We start from the raw sequence: 19,449 nt of genomic DNA on the forward strand, positions 1-19,449 counted from the left end.
GCATAGCGTAGTGAATTGAGTCTAGAAGTATGTGTGTTAGGTTTCCTGAAAACTGGTTTAGTCCGACTTTACTAATTTCCTTTGTCTAGTTTGGGTTCTCATTATACTGAAATGTATTAGTATCGAACCAATTTTGAATGTATCCTCCATATAACACTACCCACATATCTCTATACAAACCAGTAACGAAAGTAGTAAAGTCATACTGGGCCGACTATATTATTATAACCTTCAACAGTTTGGTTATATCCTACATAGTCTCCTAACAGACGTCGGCTTTTCGAAAGAACATTGACATGAAACTGAACGAAATATATATAAGAACTTTGGTGCACCATTTCTATTAAATCGGATTTTCACGAAAGTTAGAACACATCATTATACACTCAATATTTAGGGACTTTGTCGCACCATTTACCTTAAATCGGACGAAAATATATATGGGAGCTATATCTAAATCTGAACCGATATTCAAGAAACTTAACACACATCATTCTAGACTTAATTCAGTATGCTATGCCAAATTTCGGGCATATCGAAATATATTTAGGGACTTTGGCACACAATTTAAATTAAATTGGACGAAATATATATGGGAGTTATATCTAAATCTGAATCGATATTCACGAAACTTAACACATATTATTCTAGACGTATTTCAGTGCGCTATACCAAATTTCGTGCTAATCGAAATATATTTAAGAACTTTGGCGCACCATTTACCTCAAATCGGACGAAAATATATATAGGAGGTATATCTAAATCTACACCGATTTTCACGAAACTTAACGCACAGCATTATAAACTCGTTTTATTACGCTATGCCAAATTTCGTGCAAATCGGAATATATTTAGCGACTATAGCGCACCTTTTACCTTAAATCGGACGAAAATATATATGGGAGCTATATCTAAATCTGAATCCATATTCACGAAACTTAACACACATTATTCTAGACTTATTTCAGTGCGTTATGCCAAATTTCGTGCAAATCGAAAGATATTTAGCGACTTTGGCGCACCTTTTACCTTAAATCGGACGAAAATATATATGGTAGCTATATCCAAATCTGAACCGATTTTCTTCAACTTCAATAGGGTTCGTCCTTGGGCCAAAGAAGTGAGCTGTGCCAAATTTCATCCAAATCGGATCATAAATACGGCCAGTACTTTGTTTACAATTTAACATCTACAAACGGACAGATAGTGATTCTATGCATATTCTCAAAAGGAACCATGTGTCTATCTCGTTTCCTGTTGCTTGTTACAAACATATGCACAATGACGTATTACTGTGTACCACAGTGTGGTGAAGGGTATAAAAATAAAATATATTCACTACCCAAAATTATCAATATTGATCCCCGTTTTTGTATAACCTCATAAAACGCTAGCTTTTAGATAATTATCTGTTTCTCAGGTCTTCTTCGGCATATTCAATTTCATATCATAAGTTTTCTCCTATGAGTCCCCATTAATTTGAAATATTTTGAATGTCATTCGCATGGTGGAGGTTATGAAAAGATGAAACGGGCCGAACTTAACGTCGTTTTAAATTTGTTACTAGCCTACCATAGTCAACTTTAACAGATTTGGAAATTAGCACTTCGTTGGGATTGAACATTTTCAGGAGACAATTGTTTTTTTTTTTTACCACAATTTATTTGATTTCAACAATTTTCTAAATACCGAAAACTGACATGGACCTGTCTACCTTATGGTGGGTCGTATAAAAACACATTTTTTATAATCTTCTAGATTATTTAAATGGCTCTGTTCGACCTCAAGAAGTTGTGTATTCTTTACAGAATTCTCATGCAGGGTTTTTCTCTAGTGGTGGAAAATTCGGGAAAATGCGTTATAGGTTTTGACCTCCACATGTTTTATCTTGACGATTTTGAGGCTCCAGACCTTCAAATACAGTCGACTCCGTTTTTCTGTTAGTCGTTTAACTGAAAAATATCGAATAAGTGAAATTAATTTCCTGCACCATTACATTTTAGGTTAATCTCCCACAATTTACTCCGTATAAGTGAGACTTCGCATAACTGAAAATATCGGATAACTGAAATAGCCCTTGAAGTCAAATAATGCAATTTCCTATTAAATCACTCCGGAATATTTTGAATTGAGGAATACACATATTCAAAGCCCACTCTAACAGATATTTTTCTGCAATTAATGACTTTTCCGAACTATGGAACGTGTGTGTCAAATATATATAAATTTGACGTCGAAGAACGTTAAGTTCGTTCAGTCAAACTTTTAAAACCATTTGGAAAATTCGAAAAATTTCAGTTCCACATTTCTATGTTTTATATACAAGTTACAAATATGTAGCAAAATGTTTTTCAGGATGTACCTTTCATAGGGGAACTGTCAAAATGGGGTCCTATATAATTAACAAAATTTTGAGGAGGTCGTCTACTTTTAACTACTCTAACATGCTATTTAAATCCTTCATGATGATAACCAAAATTTAAATAGGAACGAAGTAAATGTGAATTTATAATCTATAATGAAAATCAATCTATCATAAATAGTACATTATAGACCACATAATAAGTAAGATTCGTTACAAGCCGCACATTTTAGTAATACGCATAAAAAGACATGTCAACCAGTTCCAATTTCTATTTTCATAAAATTCGAACCCAACGAATTCGATATAAAATATGAATTATAGAAATTCCTAAAACTGGAAAAAAAAATTTCGCTTATGATAAGTTCGGATAACCGATAACGTAAAAACATCGGATAACTGAAACAAACATCCAGAGTTGTTTCCCTTTCAGTAAAGCGGAGTCGACAGTATTTAAATTTTAAATGGCCATAAAGAAGCAATCTGTTTTCTTATTTCTCATTCATTGCCAACCAATAAGTGTATATATATATATATTGATGATTTTCCCTACATATGTTTGTATATAGAAATATAAAACCACTTGTGCACTATTTATTTAACTTATAATATCAGGACCTTACAATGTTTCAGATCAGCATTCTGTATGAAGTGCCGCAATTGGTTTACTTCTGTGTGTGTTTGTATGTTTTTGTGTCTTTTCTTATTTCATATACCTACACGTACATATTTATCGATATATGCAAATATATACACATTAAGTTCAGTAAATTTATTGATAGTTGTTTTGTTTTGCATAATTTTTTATTTATTTTCAATTTTATATGTAAAAATGAATTTATTTTTTAATTTATATTCTTTTTTATCACAGAGAGACGTGACTGGGGTTTTCACAATAAAAATGCTTATATAATACAATAAACAGAACAGAAAGAATGAATGAAAAAAAAAGTTAACTGAGAACAGATTAAATTAATTGATAAGATGTCATTAACAGATAAACAGAAACCACTGTGCGAATTTACAATCAAAAAGTAGTTAGTAAATTAAAAAAATTGTTTTCAACTATAAATTTAAAAATATAATTTTTTTTATTTCTTGGAAAAATTACTAGATAAATTAAGGGCAACAGTTAAAAAAATGCAAATACCAATATAATTAATTTAAAATTATCTAGACAACAAAATCATAAAAATATTTTCAATTAAAATTTACCCTATCTGGAGAAAAACTCATTCAAATATTTTCAATTAAAAATTTAAACTATACAAATCAGAATTTATTTAATAGATTTATTTTTTATTATTTTTCTTTTTTTGTAACGTCCTAACGAGTTATTAAAACTCCATTGCTTATCGCACAGTTTGTGGTCAACATAATTACTGATAGATTTACAAAACTTAATTAAAATGGCAACAGTTTGTTTTTTTGTTTCTTTCTGTATTATACAGTATAGTATTTTTTTAATTAGTTAGTTTTTTTTATTCTAGGAATAGTTTTTAGTGTATTAACAAAAATGTGACTTAGTCTTTGTGTCATGTTTCAATTTTTTTTTATTTTTTCTAAAAATTATAATAAATAGCATGAAATATAAATTATTTAACAGTTTGTTTTTTTTTTCGAATAACATTTAATTTAAAAACGGTTATAATTTAATAGGTAATTGGATATGGGATATTGTAGCAATTGGGAGAGAGTCAACTTAATAAACAAGTTTTAAACTATTTTTAAATTCAAAATATTCAAACAAACTAAATAGAATACCAAATAAAACAAGTAGAAATGTCGTTAAGTTCTGGCCGGATCGCACATTTTATACCCTTCATTATGAGATGGCCGTTCAAAATTTCTCAAATCGATAGGGAGTTTAATATGATTATCACTAACTGCAGATACTCAAGGTGGAAAATTAGGCTAGGTTCTTGGACAGTCTTAAAATTCTTACAGCTATGCAAAAACATGAACTTTATTGAAAATGTTCTGTTCTGAAAGTTTCTGAATGTCAAATCGCAACTACTGTGCAATGCCAAAATATACTCAGTTCGGGGCTAGAGGGGATTATTTATTATGAGTAGCTTTCATGTGGTCAAACGCTAAATTCTGATCTTTACTCTCAACAACTGGAATGTTCGAAGATAGCAAATGACCAGAAACGGCCAGAATTGGCAAACCGAAGAGGTGTCGTGTTCCACCAGGACAACGCTAGTTCACACACATCTACAGTGACTCGCCAGAAACTTCGGGAGCTTGGTTGGGAAGTTTTAATGCATCCGCCATACAGTCCAGACTTGGCACCACACGATTATCATCTTTTATTTGCAGGATTGGAGGAAGGATTGTGAAAATCGACTACTAGAGTTGTTTGCAGATACTCTTGGAGAGCAGGACTTTTATGAGAGAGGCATTATGAAGTTACCTTTAAACAGTGTTGAACAGAACTAAATTAAGAGTAAGTACGCGAGAGCGTAACTGGGAGATCATCAAAATTGACTGACGCAAAGAGAGACAAAGAGAATACGTGTTTGACAATGACAGCTATCGTACTATTTTGTGCATTAGTGCTTTAAAATGACAACAAATCATACAACAAAACGGTGCATATTTGGTCCAAATTGGACTTTCCGAAGTTAAAACATTTTGTTAATAGGCCTAAAGAAAATATAATGTTAATAGGCCTAAAAAAATCAGCTTGAGTCTCACTCCGATTTCAACCCTGGTTCCTATGTCATAGCAAATGATGTCCGGCAACTTAGTTTTCAGGGCTATCTACTTAACATTGACTGCCAAATAACAGATGTAAAGAAGAAGCTAGGTTGCATAGAAAAAATTCCCTGCTCTGAAAAGTAGATACATCTTCGCCATAATTTCGATATAAATACAAATTATCAACATATTATAATGGGGAAAATCAACTATTTTATCAACAAATAAATAAACATTTCATTAATATCACAACTAGTTTCCTACTTCGGTTACTTTACTTCTATTTGCGCTCATTTTTCCTCTTTCTCTCTCTCTCTTTTTGACAAACACAAATGTATTCCTCTCATGAAATAAACACACCACCACAACCACCATTCATTGTTCGGCTGTGTATTTTCCGTCTCTCCCCTAACTTGGTGGTTATTGTTTTCGCAGCGGTTTATTTGACCATTGCTTCTATTGTTAACAACCGCCGACTTTCTACACTTTGGATTGTAACTAGTTTTGCATTCCATTGTTCCAAATTAAGCGATTTCAGCCTATCGAAATAATTCGCATATGTATTTTCCAAATTATTTCGATTGACTGAAATGATTTAATTTTTTATTGAAGATTCCCATATCAGACGTAGCAGATAAAGATTCTATAGCACATTTTCCAACTAAAAAGGGTGCAATTTGACATTCCAGATTCTGGGTAAAGAAAATACAGGGTGAGCTGAAAAAAACTGCAACCAACTTCAGACTGCTGTCATTTCTAAGCCAGTCGTCCGACAGCTGTTAAAATTAATACAGTTACAGCTCATTATATTTTTTAAAAGTGTACAAAAGCATTTTGTGTCTCGTACCATTGCTCGTTACCGTGATACTGGTAGCGTAGCGCGACGTCAAGGAAGTGGACAGAAGAAAACAACGACATCCGCAGAAATGGTTCGAAAAGTAAAGAAGCGACTTGATCGAAACCCGCGTTGCAGTGGCCGAAAAATGGCTCGTGAACTGAATATATCGCAATTTTCCATTCGGCAAATATTGAAAAATGTGCTCGGGGCAAAGCCAATGAAATTCCAAAAAGTGCAAGAATTTACACCGCAACAGAAAGAAAATAGACTCAAAAGAGCTAAAGAGTTGCTTCGCTTGGCCGAAAGTGGTGAACTGCCGAATTTGATTTTCTCCGATGAAAAAACATTCATTGTCCAGCAGTTTGCCAAATGATCGTGTTTACTGGCCAAAGAGGTCAGCTGAAAATGTGCACCTTCGGTTGGCCACCAGAACTGAAGCGCCGGCCATGGCGATGATTTGAGCCGCCATAACAGCCGATTGTAGCTCTCCGCTCTTATTAATTCACCGTGGCATCAGAATAAATGCCGAATATTATCGTGAAAATATTCTGGAGGGTGTATTAAAGCCTTGGGCACACAAACATTTTAGCCGCAGACCTTGGACATTCCAGCATGACTCAGCACGTGACACCCAAGAATGGTTATAAAAATGAGGTTCCTCGCTTCATTACATAGTCAATGTTCGTAAATACATACAGAGGTCGCGCTTTGTTGCTCTTATGTTAAAGTTCTTATCCTGTTTCCAAACTTAGTGTCTGTAATTTGGGTTTTAATTGTCTACGAGTATAACAAAACCACTAGCAGACAATTTACAATGACATTATCCTCATATAAATATTCCGACTTTTTAAAGAAAAGTTTAATGAACTCCGCATATTTAAGGATAAAAAAATTGGTCGTGCCGAACTGCACACCATTTGTCTTTGTTCAATTTTCTAGTGAAAATTTAATCTCCCCCAAATGGAAACAAATGTCCCATATCCAATTCTATCAACAACAAAATTAATTATTAATATAAAACCAAACTTTATAAAAACAAATATACATATGTAGAAAATTAATTAAACAATATTTAACGACAGAATTGAGTTTTCCATATTATTATTGTTGTTATTGTGTTAACAACCATTTTTTGTATGTATGTATAGATAGATGTTTGCTACAAGAATATTCTAATGACTTATTTTAAAATGATGTCGTTTTTTTGTTTTTCTAACTTCTTAATAACTAGAGAAACTAATATTCTTTGCTATACGATATTATTTTAATGATTTTTTTTTTATTTTACACTGATTTTTGTTGGGAGTATATTTTATTGGGTTTCGGATTTATCATTTCTTTACTTATTTCCTTTAGACTTATATTTTAAAAATAGGATTTTTTTCTTGCTCTGTTTGTCTATGATTTAGTTTTTTTTTCAATTTGATTATTCTTTTAAATAAATGTGTTTTTGTTTTTATAATTTATTTTTTGATTTTTGTTTTCGTTATGGAAATTAGTTAAAAAAAAATATTATAAATAATAATACGAACTAGAATAGTAACAGTTTAGTTTAATAGTTGTTTTATTTTGATTTAAATGATTAACTAATATTTTATGTATAAAAATCATCACTCTTTAGTCACAGTAGAAATAGAATTTAAAGAGAAATAGACGTAGAAGAAGAAATTAATTTCAAAATACTCCATTTTTGTTGCTTATTTGATTGTAATTTATTTTATTTTTTTCTTGTCATGTTGTGTCATTCTCTTATTTGGTACTGCTCTTTGGTTTAGTTTGCCTCTCTTCTTGTTGTCCCTTTGTGGATTTCTAAGAATTTCTGGTTCTCTTTTTGTTGTCTTTCTATATTACGTTGAGGTTCTCTGAGTGAGGGAGCTCTCAATACACCTAATTTCAGAGAAAACTTTCCCTTGCCCCATGCCGCTCATCGCCCAACATGACACGCTGTGACGGCGGCTCTCCATACTGATCCTGATAGTAATTCTCACGCATCATGGTATTCAAACTGGAACATCTAAAGTACAATATCTCCTGGAAAGGTTTACGGAAGTCTCGATTCAGGGTGGCATAGATAATCGGATTGAGCAATGAATTGGCATAGCCCAGCCATAGGAACAACGAAGACAGTGATTGTGGCACATGGGTGGTTTCCGATTCCACAAATGGCCGTATTAGTGCTAGAATGAAGAATGGCAGCCAACAAATGGTGAATGCGGACATGATGATGCCCAGGGTGGTGGAGGCCTTTTTCTCTTTGGCCAGCTGGAAACGTAATTTCTTTTGATGCGGTGAACCCAACAGGCCACTCGAGCCGCTGCCACCACCGCCTCCGTGGCCACCATGGCCACTGTGATGCCCACTGGTCGAGAGACCACCACATGTGGAATAATTTAACGATGTATTGCCATAGCTACTGTGACGATGCTGCTGTTGGTGGTGGCCGTGTGCCTCCAGGTCGGTGTGGCCCGGCGGCGACCCCGTGCCATTGAGGGCATGCTGCAGGTGTGTTTGTGCCCGCTTCTCCTCCAACACAATGCGCCTGGCTGCCCGAAATATCTGATAGTAGACAAAGAGCATTACGGCCAGTGGTATGTAAAAGGAACCCAACGTTGCATAAATTTGATATGCAAAATTCTGACACACCGAACACATGGGATTACCGTGTTCGTCTTCGTGTTCATTGCCCAGTATGAGCAGCGGTGGCAATGAGATGCAGGCGGCAGCCAACCACACCAGCGCCACACACAACATCATGCGGCGCGGTGTCCGTTTAACCCCATACTCCAGGGGCTTTGTAATGGCCAAATAGCGATCCACCGAAATGGCACACAAATTGAGGATGGATGCCGTGCAGCAGAGGACATCGAATGATACCCAAATATCGCATAAGACCGGCCCGAAACTCCACTTTTCCAAAATCTCATAGAGCAAGGCCATGGGCATAACGAGCACGGCCACACAGAGATCAGAGAGAGCCAGCGAGACCAATAAATAATTACAAGGACGTCGTAGTTTGCGGACCATGCACACGGCAATACAGACGAGGACATTGCCAACAATTGTGCCGAGGATGACGAAGAGGAGTATTATGCTAACCAGCACCGTGTGGAAAGCAGGTGTTGTAAATCCAACAAGGGTGGTGGGCAATGACGACGAGGAGGGCAGGGATGTTGAGTCTGAATCGAATTCCACGGCAATGGCGGCGGCAGATGATGAAAAGGACAATGAGGCTGATGACTGGGTAGGTGATGACAACAATGGAGGCCATTGTGTGTCATTTGTTGTTGTTGCTGCCACTGCCAATGTAGATAAAGTAGAGGTAATGGTGCTATGGGTAGACACTGGGCTGTTGTCCGATGTGGTAAACATGTTGCTAATACTGTGTTGGTTTCTATGATGATTTTTGTTGTTGGTGGAGTGTTGTGAAGTCGATGAGGAGGAGGCGGAGACAGACATGCCATCATTAGTTTTTGTGCTTGCTGCTGCTCCTGTGGCATGTAAAGTACTGCTATTGTGTCCCAGCCCCTCCGAATCCCTATTGTGACCATTGGATTCCGGGGCAGCTGCCGCCACCTCAAATATCAACGCTTGTATGGGCAGCTGTAATACCGTTGATGTACGATTGCCAAAATTACTTTGGCCGTTTGTTTCGGCTTCGGCCAAAATCAAAGAGGCCGAACCCACTTGAAACCAGCAATCACTTAGGCTTAGCAGAAACAGCAGATAGAATAATGTTCTCAGCAGTGACAACATAAAATGTTTCAACTTTTGTGATATCCGTTTCCAAGGGCAGGATTTCCGGCGATGATAGCGTTGAAATTTAAAATTATCATTGACCAGGGATGGGGAGGATGATGATGAAGAGCAGGAGGAGGAGGATGCGGATGGTTGTGCATTTTTAGTTGTTGAGCTGGAGCGGTATGAAGTGGCGGAGGCCGATGACGATAGTTCACACATAGAAACTGTAGTATAGTGGTGGTGGTTGTTGTTTTTGTTACTATTGTTTTTATTATAGAGAGCATTTTTGTTGTTGTTATTATTATTGTTGCTGGCATAGAACCAACTAGGAGCATTTATAGGAATTCTGAAATTGTTAATAAAATATTCAGCGTTTTTAGAGTCTAAAGGATCCATATGATATATCTATGTATTTGTTGTTGTTGTTGATTTGACTTAACTATGTTTTTTTATTAAAAAGAGGAGTTTTGTATTCTCTCTTTCTTCCACGGAGGTTTCTCTTAAGAGTGCTTCTAACAAACAAACATATATTTCGTTTATTGTTGATATTTCTTTGGTTAATTGCTTTGTTTTCGGTGAGAGAGAGACTTAAATTACATATCCATTGTCTATAACTGTACTCTCTTTGCATCAAACATCAGCCATTCTCTTATCAAAATGTCTTTGGTCCTCTAACAGTTCTCTTGGCAGCAGATGTCTTCGATATCTTTTGTGAGTATCTTTTTGATAAATAATTACAATTTCTTTGCCAAATGCTGTGTGTAAATCCATTTATTTTCGTGTTTTAAAGATTTAAATCCAGACAACTGTTCTCCTTTTGTAATGTAATGGTAACTCACTCTCTCTCTATCGCTATTTTCCGAAACCAACAGAGTTCTTTGTATTAGTATAACCTTTTATTTTTTACACGTCAACATGTTCTTTGGTTCTTTCTTGATTGACGCTTGTTTCTTCTTTCTTTCTTTGTTATCTTCACTCTCTTGTTTCCCCTCTCTTTCTTCTGCACAGAGGTTTAATTGTCATTTATCATAATTCTACTCTTTATGTTTCACTATTCATGTTCTCATGTGACATGTCTGTCATTCACTTGTTTGTTGGTTGTTCTTCGTTCGCTTGTTTGTTACTTCGTTCATTCATTCAATCGGTCGGTCGGTTGGTCGTTCGTTTATGTTTTGTTTTGGTCCATTCACTTGTTTTCTTCCAATAGCAGCATCAACATGACATGTCCTTTCATGCAGAGATGGCTCTTCCATTTATCAGTGTCGTTCGTTCGTCGTGGTCGTTGTACTGTCTTCTATGCCTTCTATGTGTGTATTTGTAACAGCAGCGGTAGCCTGTTATTGTGTCGCTTGTTTGTTGTTATTGTTCATGTATTCTCTTTCCTTTATTGGGCCAACTAACCAGCAATGTAATTTGTTTTGTAAGAATGAGGGGTGTTTTCTTAAGGTTGTATGTAGTTTTACTTGTTTGTCGTTTTTACGAAAAAAATATTATTTTTTTACGATATTGAAGAGAGTATATTTCAGGTGTATTTTGTTTCGTATTGAATGAAAATCTTGTTCCTTTTGTTGCTTGAAACCGTTTGATGGAAACACTAGAGTGATTGTCCAAATTCTGTAAAGAAATAAAGGAGAGGAGAAAAAATATTATATTTATTATTTTCAGTAAAAGAAAGTATTTTTTTAAATTTAAGAAAACAATTTTTAATTAATTGAAAATATTAAAAACCAGTGAGCGGAGCAGTATAGTCGGGCGGGGCCGACCATGCGATACCCTACACAACTACCACGAACTCTAACTTTCTGAGGATGTTTATTCCGAGTCTGAGTAATATTTCGTGATATTTGCCCCCTCTTGTCCGATTAGAGGTTAACAACACCTCTTCCTTACTTTTTTCGATTATTCAGTACAGTCCTTCTAAATACTTGTCCAGATTACCTTCACGGTGGGTTGTGTTGTGATTTTCGGATTTTACTCTACTCGAAAACACACAAAAAATGATGTTTTCGGTCCATTTCATCCCAAAATTTTAATCTGATCATCACCGAAAATTATAGGCGTTGTTCTTGACCATAACTGGAACTTCATGAAAAATTTCAAAGCCATCAGGGCGATATTTCTCCCTCTAATGTGGTAATGGGTTACTGAATAATATCTGAATACGTAAGCACCTGTAAATATTTGACTGTAACTCCCACATCTGAGTAGATACATCACTATATTTGGTATCAATTTAAAGGCCAACCACTCCTCTTGGATGTGCTATCAACTCCTGGGGTCTACATCCTCCAGGAGTAAATATATATGCCATAGAATACAAATTTTGTCATTTTTCACACAAAAGTCAGGGTCCATTTGACCCGCTAAATATTGACCGATCTTTATCAAAACATGCATGCTTATTCTCTGGCCCGATCCCCTTTTCCATGCAAAAATTCGCGGTGTTTGGGCCATAATTGCGGCCTCTGGAGCGACCAGAAAAACCGACAAAAATTTAGTATTTGGTCCATTTCATCCCCTAAATATTAACCGATCTTTTCCAAAAACAATAGGGGTCTTCATTGGCCAGAACCCATCCTACATGCAAAATTTCGTGAAGATTGGTCCATAACTGTGGCCTGTATCGTGTTTACAAATTATAATGGACAGACGGACGGACGGACGGACACACATGTCTAGATCGACTCAGCTAGTCGAGATATGACGATCGGTATACCTAAAGGTGGGTCTAGGACCAATATTTCGCGGCGTTACAAACATTTGGGGCTGCACAAAGCTATAATACCCTGACAACATAGTTGTGTAGGGTATAAAAATAGGAATGCTCACAATATTGCTGAGTTTATTTTCATAGAAGAGCTTAAGGACTTCTTTGCCATAGAAGAGCTGGAGACTGAGTTGATCTAGTCATGTGGGAAATGGAATGGGATTATTTATTATGAGTTGCTTCCATATGGTCAAACGCTAAATTCTGATCTCTACTATCAACAACTGGACCGTTTGAAGATATAAATTGACCAGGAACGGCCAACATCCACAGTCACTCGTCAGAAACTTTGGGAGCTTGGTTGGGAAGTTTAAATGCATCCGCCGTACAGTCCGGACTTGGCACCAAGCGATTATCATATTTATCTTCCATTGCAAAATTTCTTTAATGAAAGTCGGACGGGGCCTACTATATGATACACTTTACCACTTTGGAAATATTCAAGAAATACACCCTTACAGACCTTGAATTTTTGAAGGACCATTGACATGAAATTCGACTAAGTTAAATATGTGATCTGTGTCTATATGTGAACCGACTTAACCCAATGATCAATAACCGGGTATATTTGTATAAAGTATATATATATTCTTGATCAGTGTAAAATTATGCAGGTCCGTCTTTCTGTTGTAATTGTAATGTCCTTCAAATAGACAAAAATAATAACACAACCGTTGCGATCAAAGTCCAAAATGTAATATGTTTATTTTCTGTTTACAAAAGAGAATAGGGTTCAACAATCACTACTGTTACACTCATTAGTAGTGATTGAGTGATATTTAATAAACAACGAATGAGAGGGAATGGAAGAATGTAAGAGTACTAAACAGTAATATTACAGTAGGCTCTGCATACAAGTACTATATAGTAATATTACAGTAGGCTCTGCATACAATACAAAATACAGTATATACTTGATATATGCAATACTCTATATGCTCCTCCTAAAGCTGTTTCATACATATTAAAATTCAAATATTTAATTCAAAATAATTTTACAATATGGATATTTACATAAATTTTTTTTTTTTTTTTTTGAAATTATTTTATATATATATATATTTTTTAGTTTTTTTTAACGACTTTTCCTCCTGCTCGAGGTCTGAGATTTCTTGTGGTTTGTGAAGTATCTTCAGTTATTGATGGAGGTGTGACTATAGCATTGTTGTCGTTGTTGTTGGATGGAATCGTGATGTCGTTGGACAGCTGTTGTACAGAACTGCCTCGGATTTGGTCTAAATGACGTTTGATGTTGTTATTATTGTGACTTAATGTACACGAGTAAGATTGAGGTCCGAGTTGTTGTGTGATTGTAGCTTGTGTCCAACTGGGTTTATTGGGATTTCGGTAATCTCGAACCATAACCTTTTGACCTTCATGGAAAGTTGCATTGCGTTTTCCTTTATGATGTATTATGTTTTTCTCTTGCGAAAGCTTTAATTTTTCTTTTATGGTAGGAGGTTTAAGATTGCTGAATCGGGTCTTGAGCTCTCTCCCGAAAAATATTTTTGCCGGTGACTCACCAGTACTGCAGTGGATCATATTTCGATAGTCCATTAAGAATCGGCATAAAATCTGATCAATATTGGCGTCTCTGTTACCATCCAAATTTGCATAGATAGATTTTTTAAGCGTTTTGACAAAATTTTCGGCTTGCCCATTTGTGGATGGATGTCCGGGTGCAGTTAAACTGTGCTTAATTCCATTTAAGGATAAAAATGTCTGAAATTCAGATGATGTGAACTGTGACCCATTGTCACTAACTAGGGTATCCACTAATCCATACCTGCAAAATAGTTCTCTTAGTTTTCTTATTGTAAAAGAAGATGTTATGTCCTTTGTCTTAAAAACTTCGACAAATTTAGAATAAGAATCGATAACAACCAAAAAATGAAAGTTTTTAATTGGACCAGCAAAATCAACGTGAATACGTTTCCATACTGAACCACAGGGCTCCCATGGTATCAAAATTCCTTTCTCAGGACTAGGCTGTAATTTTTGACACGGTACACAGTTTTTTATGAGACTTTCTATATCTTTATCAATACCAGGCCACCATACATACGACCTAGCCAATGCTTTTGTTTTGACTATTCCTAAATGTGAGGAATGCAAAGCTTCCAAAATTTTGGATTTTAATTTTTGAGGAATAACTGTTCTGTATCCCCATAGAACGCAACCATATTCTACAGTTAATTCAATGTATTTTTCTCGAAATGTGGAAAAAATAGGATCTTTTAAATTTACAAGTGTACCATCCAAAATACTTGCTGCTACCTTCGATAAAATCGGGTCTCTTCGGGTTTCTCTGCAGATATCTTTGAAGTCCACTGGAAAATCTCTTTGTGATTCAATAAAATTTATATATGAACTTTCACTATGATTACTTTCAAAGTTTATATGAGGTAATCTGGAAATAGAATCAGCTTCATTTTTACATCCTTTTACATACTCAATGGTATAATTAAAACCAGAAAGGATCAAGGCCCAACGTTGCATCCTCGCTGACGCCATTATTGGCAAGCCTTTGTTACTTCCAAAAATTGTTAACAGTGGACGATGATCAGTCTTCAAAATAAATCTATTTCCAATCAAATATTGTTTAAGCTTTGTAACACAAAACACGATAGCAAGAGCTTCTTTTTCCAAAGTGCTATAATTTTTCTCACTCTTGGTTAAAGCTCGTGAAACAAATGAAATGGGTTTAGAAACATCAGAAAATTTATGTGATAGAACACCAGCAACAGCATTGTTCGACGCATCCGTTGTCAAAATCAAAGGCAATTTAGGGTTAAAATGCACCAGGACCTGATCGGACGTAACTTCACGTTTAATTCTGTCATAAGCCTTTTGACATTTATCAGACCAAACGAACGAAACATCCTTACTCAACAAATTATATAGCGGAGACATAATATCAGCAAAATCGTTGATGAATTTTGAATAATAATTCGCCATACCAACAAAAACTCGTACTTCGGATATATTTCTTGGAATAGGCGCAGACATAATGCTTGAAATTCTTTCATCATTCTTAGTCAATCCATTTCTGTTAATATTAAATCCTAAGTAGGAAATCTCGTTTTGAAAAAATTTTGACTTCTTCACGTTAAGTTTTAATCCCGAAGACTGTAGCTTCTCTAATACACGCCTTAACGTCGAAATATGTTCACTCAAATTCTTTCCAGTAACGGTTATGTCGTCCTGATAAACCACAACACACGGAATATCTCTTAACAAATTCTCAATAGTCTTTTGAAAAATTGCTGCCGCTGTTTTCACACCAAAGGGTAAACGTTTAACTTTTAAGGTTCCAATATGAGTACTCCACGCACACAAAAGTTGAGAATCGTCATCTAGAACAAGCTGATTATAAGCATTTGAAAGATCTAGTTTGGTGAAAACTTCACCACCTTCCAACGAAGCAAAAATTTCATCAATCCTAGGTAGAGGATACTTGAAATCAACCAAAAACTTGTTCAATGTGACCTTATAATCACCACAAATCCTCAAATCACCATTGGGTTTTAAAATAGGAACAAGGGGAGTACCCCAATCCGAATTATCTATGGGTTCCAAGACGTCTGAGGCAATTAATTGACGTAAATGTTTTTCAACTCGTTCTTTCCAAGCTAGTGGCAATGGCCTTGGTTTGCAAAATATTGGTACTGCGTCACTAACAACTTGTAGGGAAATTGTGCATCCACTAAACTTTCCCAATTTACCATCAAAAACTCCATTGAATTCATTTTTCAACTGATTAACAATTGTCATGTTCATATCAGAGACTTGAATGTTGTTAACTTGTAATAATTCAAAATTAAAAGCTCGTAAAAACGATCGACCAAGCAACGGAGGATTCTTCGTAACAACAACAACTACCACTACTGATTTGGTATTACCTTTATACGTTACACTTGCATCATATTCACCAGCCAACTTCAGCTTAACACCATTGTAATCTACATATGGCACTTTACACGATCTCAATTTTCTCTTAATTCCGTTCTCTTCCAAAAATGAAATCGGCAACAACGTACATGGTGCACCTGTATCACACACTGCCTTCAGTTCCACACCATCAACAACAACATCCAGAGAATACACATCACCATTTTCTTTCTCAGCCACACTAAAAATAGAATAATCGAAAACATTGTTATATTCATGAACATCACTCTCAACGTCATTAATTTCATTCGATACATAATTTACACTCTTTTTCCTACTATAGCAGACCGATGCCAAATGACCAATTTTTCCACACGAATGACATCTGCTCTCTTTATATTTGCAAGACTGAGAACTATGATTTCTCCAACCACAATGAGAACATGCATATTTCTTGCCACCGCCGCTCTTGCTGTCTCTGCTATTGTTGTCTCTGCTATTGTTGTTACGTTTGCTGCTGCTGCTACCACCATCTCTATTACCACTGCCAGTGCTGCCTCTGCCACCACCACCATAGTGATTTTTTGCATATTTCTGACCGTTAACCAAATTTACAGTGCATTGACTTTTCTCCTCTGCCTTTGCCATATGCTTCGTTTCCAAAATCATAGCCTTTCTTAATGCACTTTGTACTGTTAGGGTTTCATCTTCTTCACACAATCGTTCAAAGATGAAATTTGGCAAACCCATAACAAATTGATTAAGTACAAATGCATCCAAGCTGACACCAAACTTGCAATTGAGTGCTAATGTTTTTACACGAGCATACCATTCAGCAACCGACTCATTTTCAGCTTTGCTACACAAATGAAACTTCTTCCGCTCACTAAATACAATAGTTGGTGGGGTATATTGTGTATCTAAAATCTCACACAGCTTTTTATACGACACGGACACTGGAGACTCCGGACTGCATAAACTATGCAAAACTCTGTACGGCACAGCACCAATTGATTTCAACAAAATTGACTTTTTGGTGTTCTCGTCCGAACAGTTAATTTCAAAAAAATGAATGTCCAATCTCTCCTTCCAAACGTTCCACGACTCCACATTAGGGTTGAATTCCGGCACATTCGACGATTGAAGCACTGTTACTGGAGCAACATTAAAACTTTGATTTGCAGCTTCTTCCATCTTAGGAGGCATTTACTTGTTGTTTTTGTTGTGTTTTTTTTTATTATTATTATTAATTTCCACAAAATGGATTTATATGTATTTACATATATTTTTTTATGTGTATATACACTAACTTTTATTTTTTTATTTTTCCTCGTCGCCAATGTAATGTCTTTCAAGTAGACAAAAATAATAACACAACCGTTGCGATCAAAGTCCAAAATGTAATATCTTTATTTTCTGTTTACAAAAGAGAATAGGGTTCAACAATCACTACTGTTACACTCATTAGTAGTGATTGAGTGATATTTAATAAACAACGAATGAGAGGGAATGGAAGAATGTAAGAGTACTAAACAGTAATATTACAGTAGGCTCTGCATACAAGTACTATATAGTAATATTACAGTAGGCTCTGCATACAATACAAAATACAGTATATACTTGATATATGCAATACTCTATAGTAATCACTCTAGCATCTAAACGAATTGACATAGATCGCCAAAATTTTGCATAAAATTGTCTCTTGTATGCAGGTGCGAAGATGAGCTTTATCGGACAACGTACCAAATGTCTCCACTAAAAATTATTATTATAGGTCCACTATTTCGGGTAGCCCCCATATAACGGTTAACGCAGACCCATTTCGATACATAAATCTGAACTGATTACAATAAAAGTTAGCACACGTTAGTCTATCCTAACTTCGGTACGTTGTGCAAAATTTCATGTCAATCGGCCTAAATTTGACTCTTTGGTGCACTATTTGCTAAAAATCGGACGAATATACATATATATGGGAGCTATATCTAAATCTGAACCGATTTCAATAAAACTTGTACACACGTCGGTCTATCCTAACTTCAGCACGTTGTGCAAAATTTCGTGCCGATCCACTTAAATTTTACACTTTGCTTAAAATCAGATGATAATATATATGGAAGCTATATCTACATCTGAACCGATTTCAATTAAATTTGGCACACGTTAGTCAATCCTTACTTCAGTACGTTGTGCAAAATTTCGTGCCAATCGACCTAAATTTGAAACTTTGCTTAAAATCAGATGATAATATATACGGAAGCTATATCTAAATCTGAACCGATTTCAATAAAACTTGGCACACGTTAGTCTATCCTAACTTCAGTGCGTTGTGCAAAATGTCGTGCCAATCCGCTGAAATTTGATACTTTGGTGCACCATTTGCTAAAAATCGAACGAAAATATATATGGGAGCTATATCTAAATCTGAACCGATTTTTCCCAATTTCAATAGGGTTCGTCCCTGGGCCAAATAAATGATCTGTGCCAAATTTCATCTCATTCGGATAATAAATGCGACCTGCACTATGTTTACAATTTAATATCGACAGACGGACGGGGATGCATCAATCGATTCAGAAAGTGATTCTATGCATATTCTCCAAAGTAGCCATGGGTCTAACTCCATTCCTTTTGCCTGTTACAAACATATACACGAAGACATAACACCCTGTACCTGTAGTTTTGTGAAGGTTATAAAAATTTGTGTATAGGGAGGATTGTGAAAATCGACTACTAGAGTTTTTTGCAAATAGAGAGCGGGACTACTATGAGAGAGGCATTATGAAGTTACCTTTAAAATGGCAACAAATCATACAACAAAACGGTGCAATCGGACAGTCCGAAGCATGTTAAATAAAGTCCTAATGTTTTGGGGTTGTCTTTAAAAGTATCCTTTAATATGGTATGAAATTACATATATAAGACCAAACATGCATCTATTGACGAAAATGAGATGGAAAATAACTATTTCTAAAAATCTGTGTGGCCTTGAAACATTGTTGGGCAAAATAAAATTGATAGCAAGTGTATGCGAGCGTAACTGAAAATTCACCATTAAAAACGATTGACGTAAAGAGAAAGAAAGTGAAAATGTGTTTATCCATCGACCCTCAGTTACGGTAGCGTATATGGCCGAGCATGCCTGCC

General features: G+C 35.6%; 2 protein-coding genes across 2 annotated transcripts; both read right to left on the reverse strand.

Moving 5' to 3' along the window:
• Positions 1 to 7,784: 7,784 nt before the first annotated feature.
• LOC133331697 (5-hydroxytryptamine receptor 1-like) lies at positions 7,785 to 9,860 on the reverse strand. The gene has a single exon (XM_061540077.1). It carries the CDS (start codon positions 9,858 to 9,860, stop codon positions 7,797 to 7,799), a length of 2,064 nt encoding a protein of 687 aa, XP_061396061.1. The 3' UTR covers positions 7,785 to 7,796.
• Positions 9,861 to 13,473: 3,613 nt separating this feature from the next.
• Positions 13,474 to 17,493, reverse strand: LOC133331696 (uncharacterized protein K02A2.6-like). Its single transcript, XM_061540076.1, has 3 exons — positions 15,517 to 17,493; positions 14,195 to 14,397; positions 13,474 to 14,098 (listed from the first exon to the last, which is right to left on the reverse strand). Exons 1-3 carry the CDS (start codon positions 17,491 to 17,493, stop codon positions 13,474 to 13,476), a joined length of 2,805 nt encoding a protein of 934 aa, XP_061396060.1.
• Between the last annotated feature and the right edge of the window lie 1,956 nt (positions 17,494 to 19,449).

The sequence above is a fragment of the Musca vetustissima genome, unplaced genomic scaffold (assembly GCF_032173495.1).
Source record: "Musca vetustissima isolate MV318-11 ecotype Yass unplaced genomic scaffold, APGP_CSIRO_Mvet_v1 utg14667, whole genome shotgun sequence".
Taxonomy (NCBI): Eukaryota; Metazoa; Arthropoda; class Insecta; order Diptera; family Muscidae; genus Musca; species Musca vetustissima.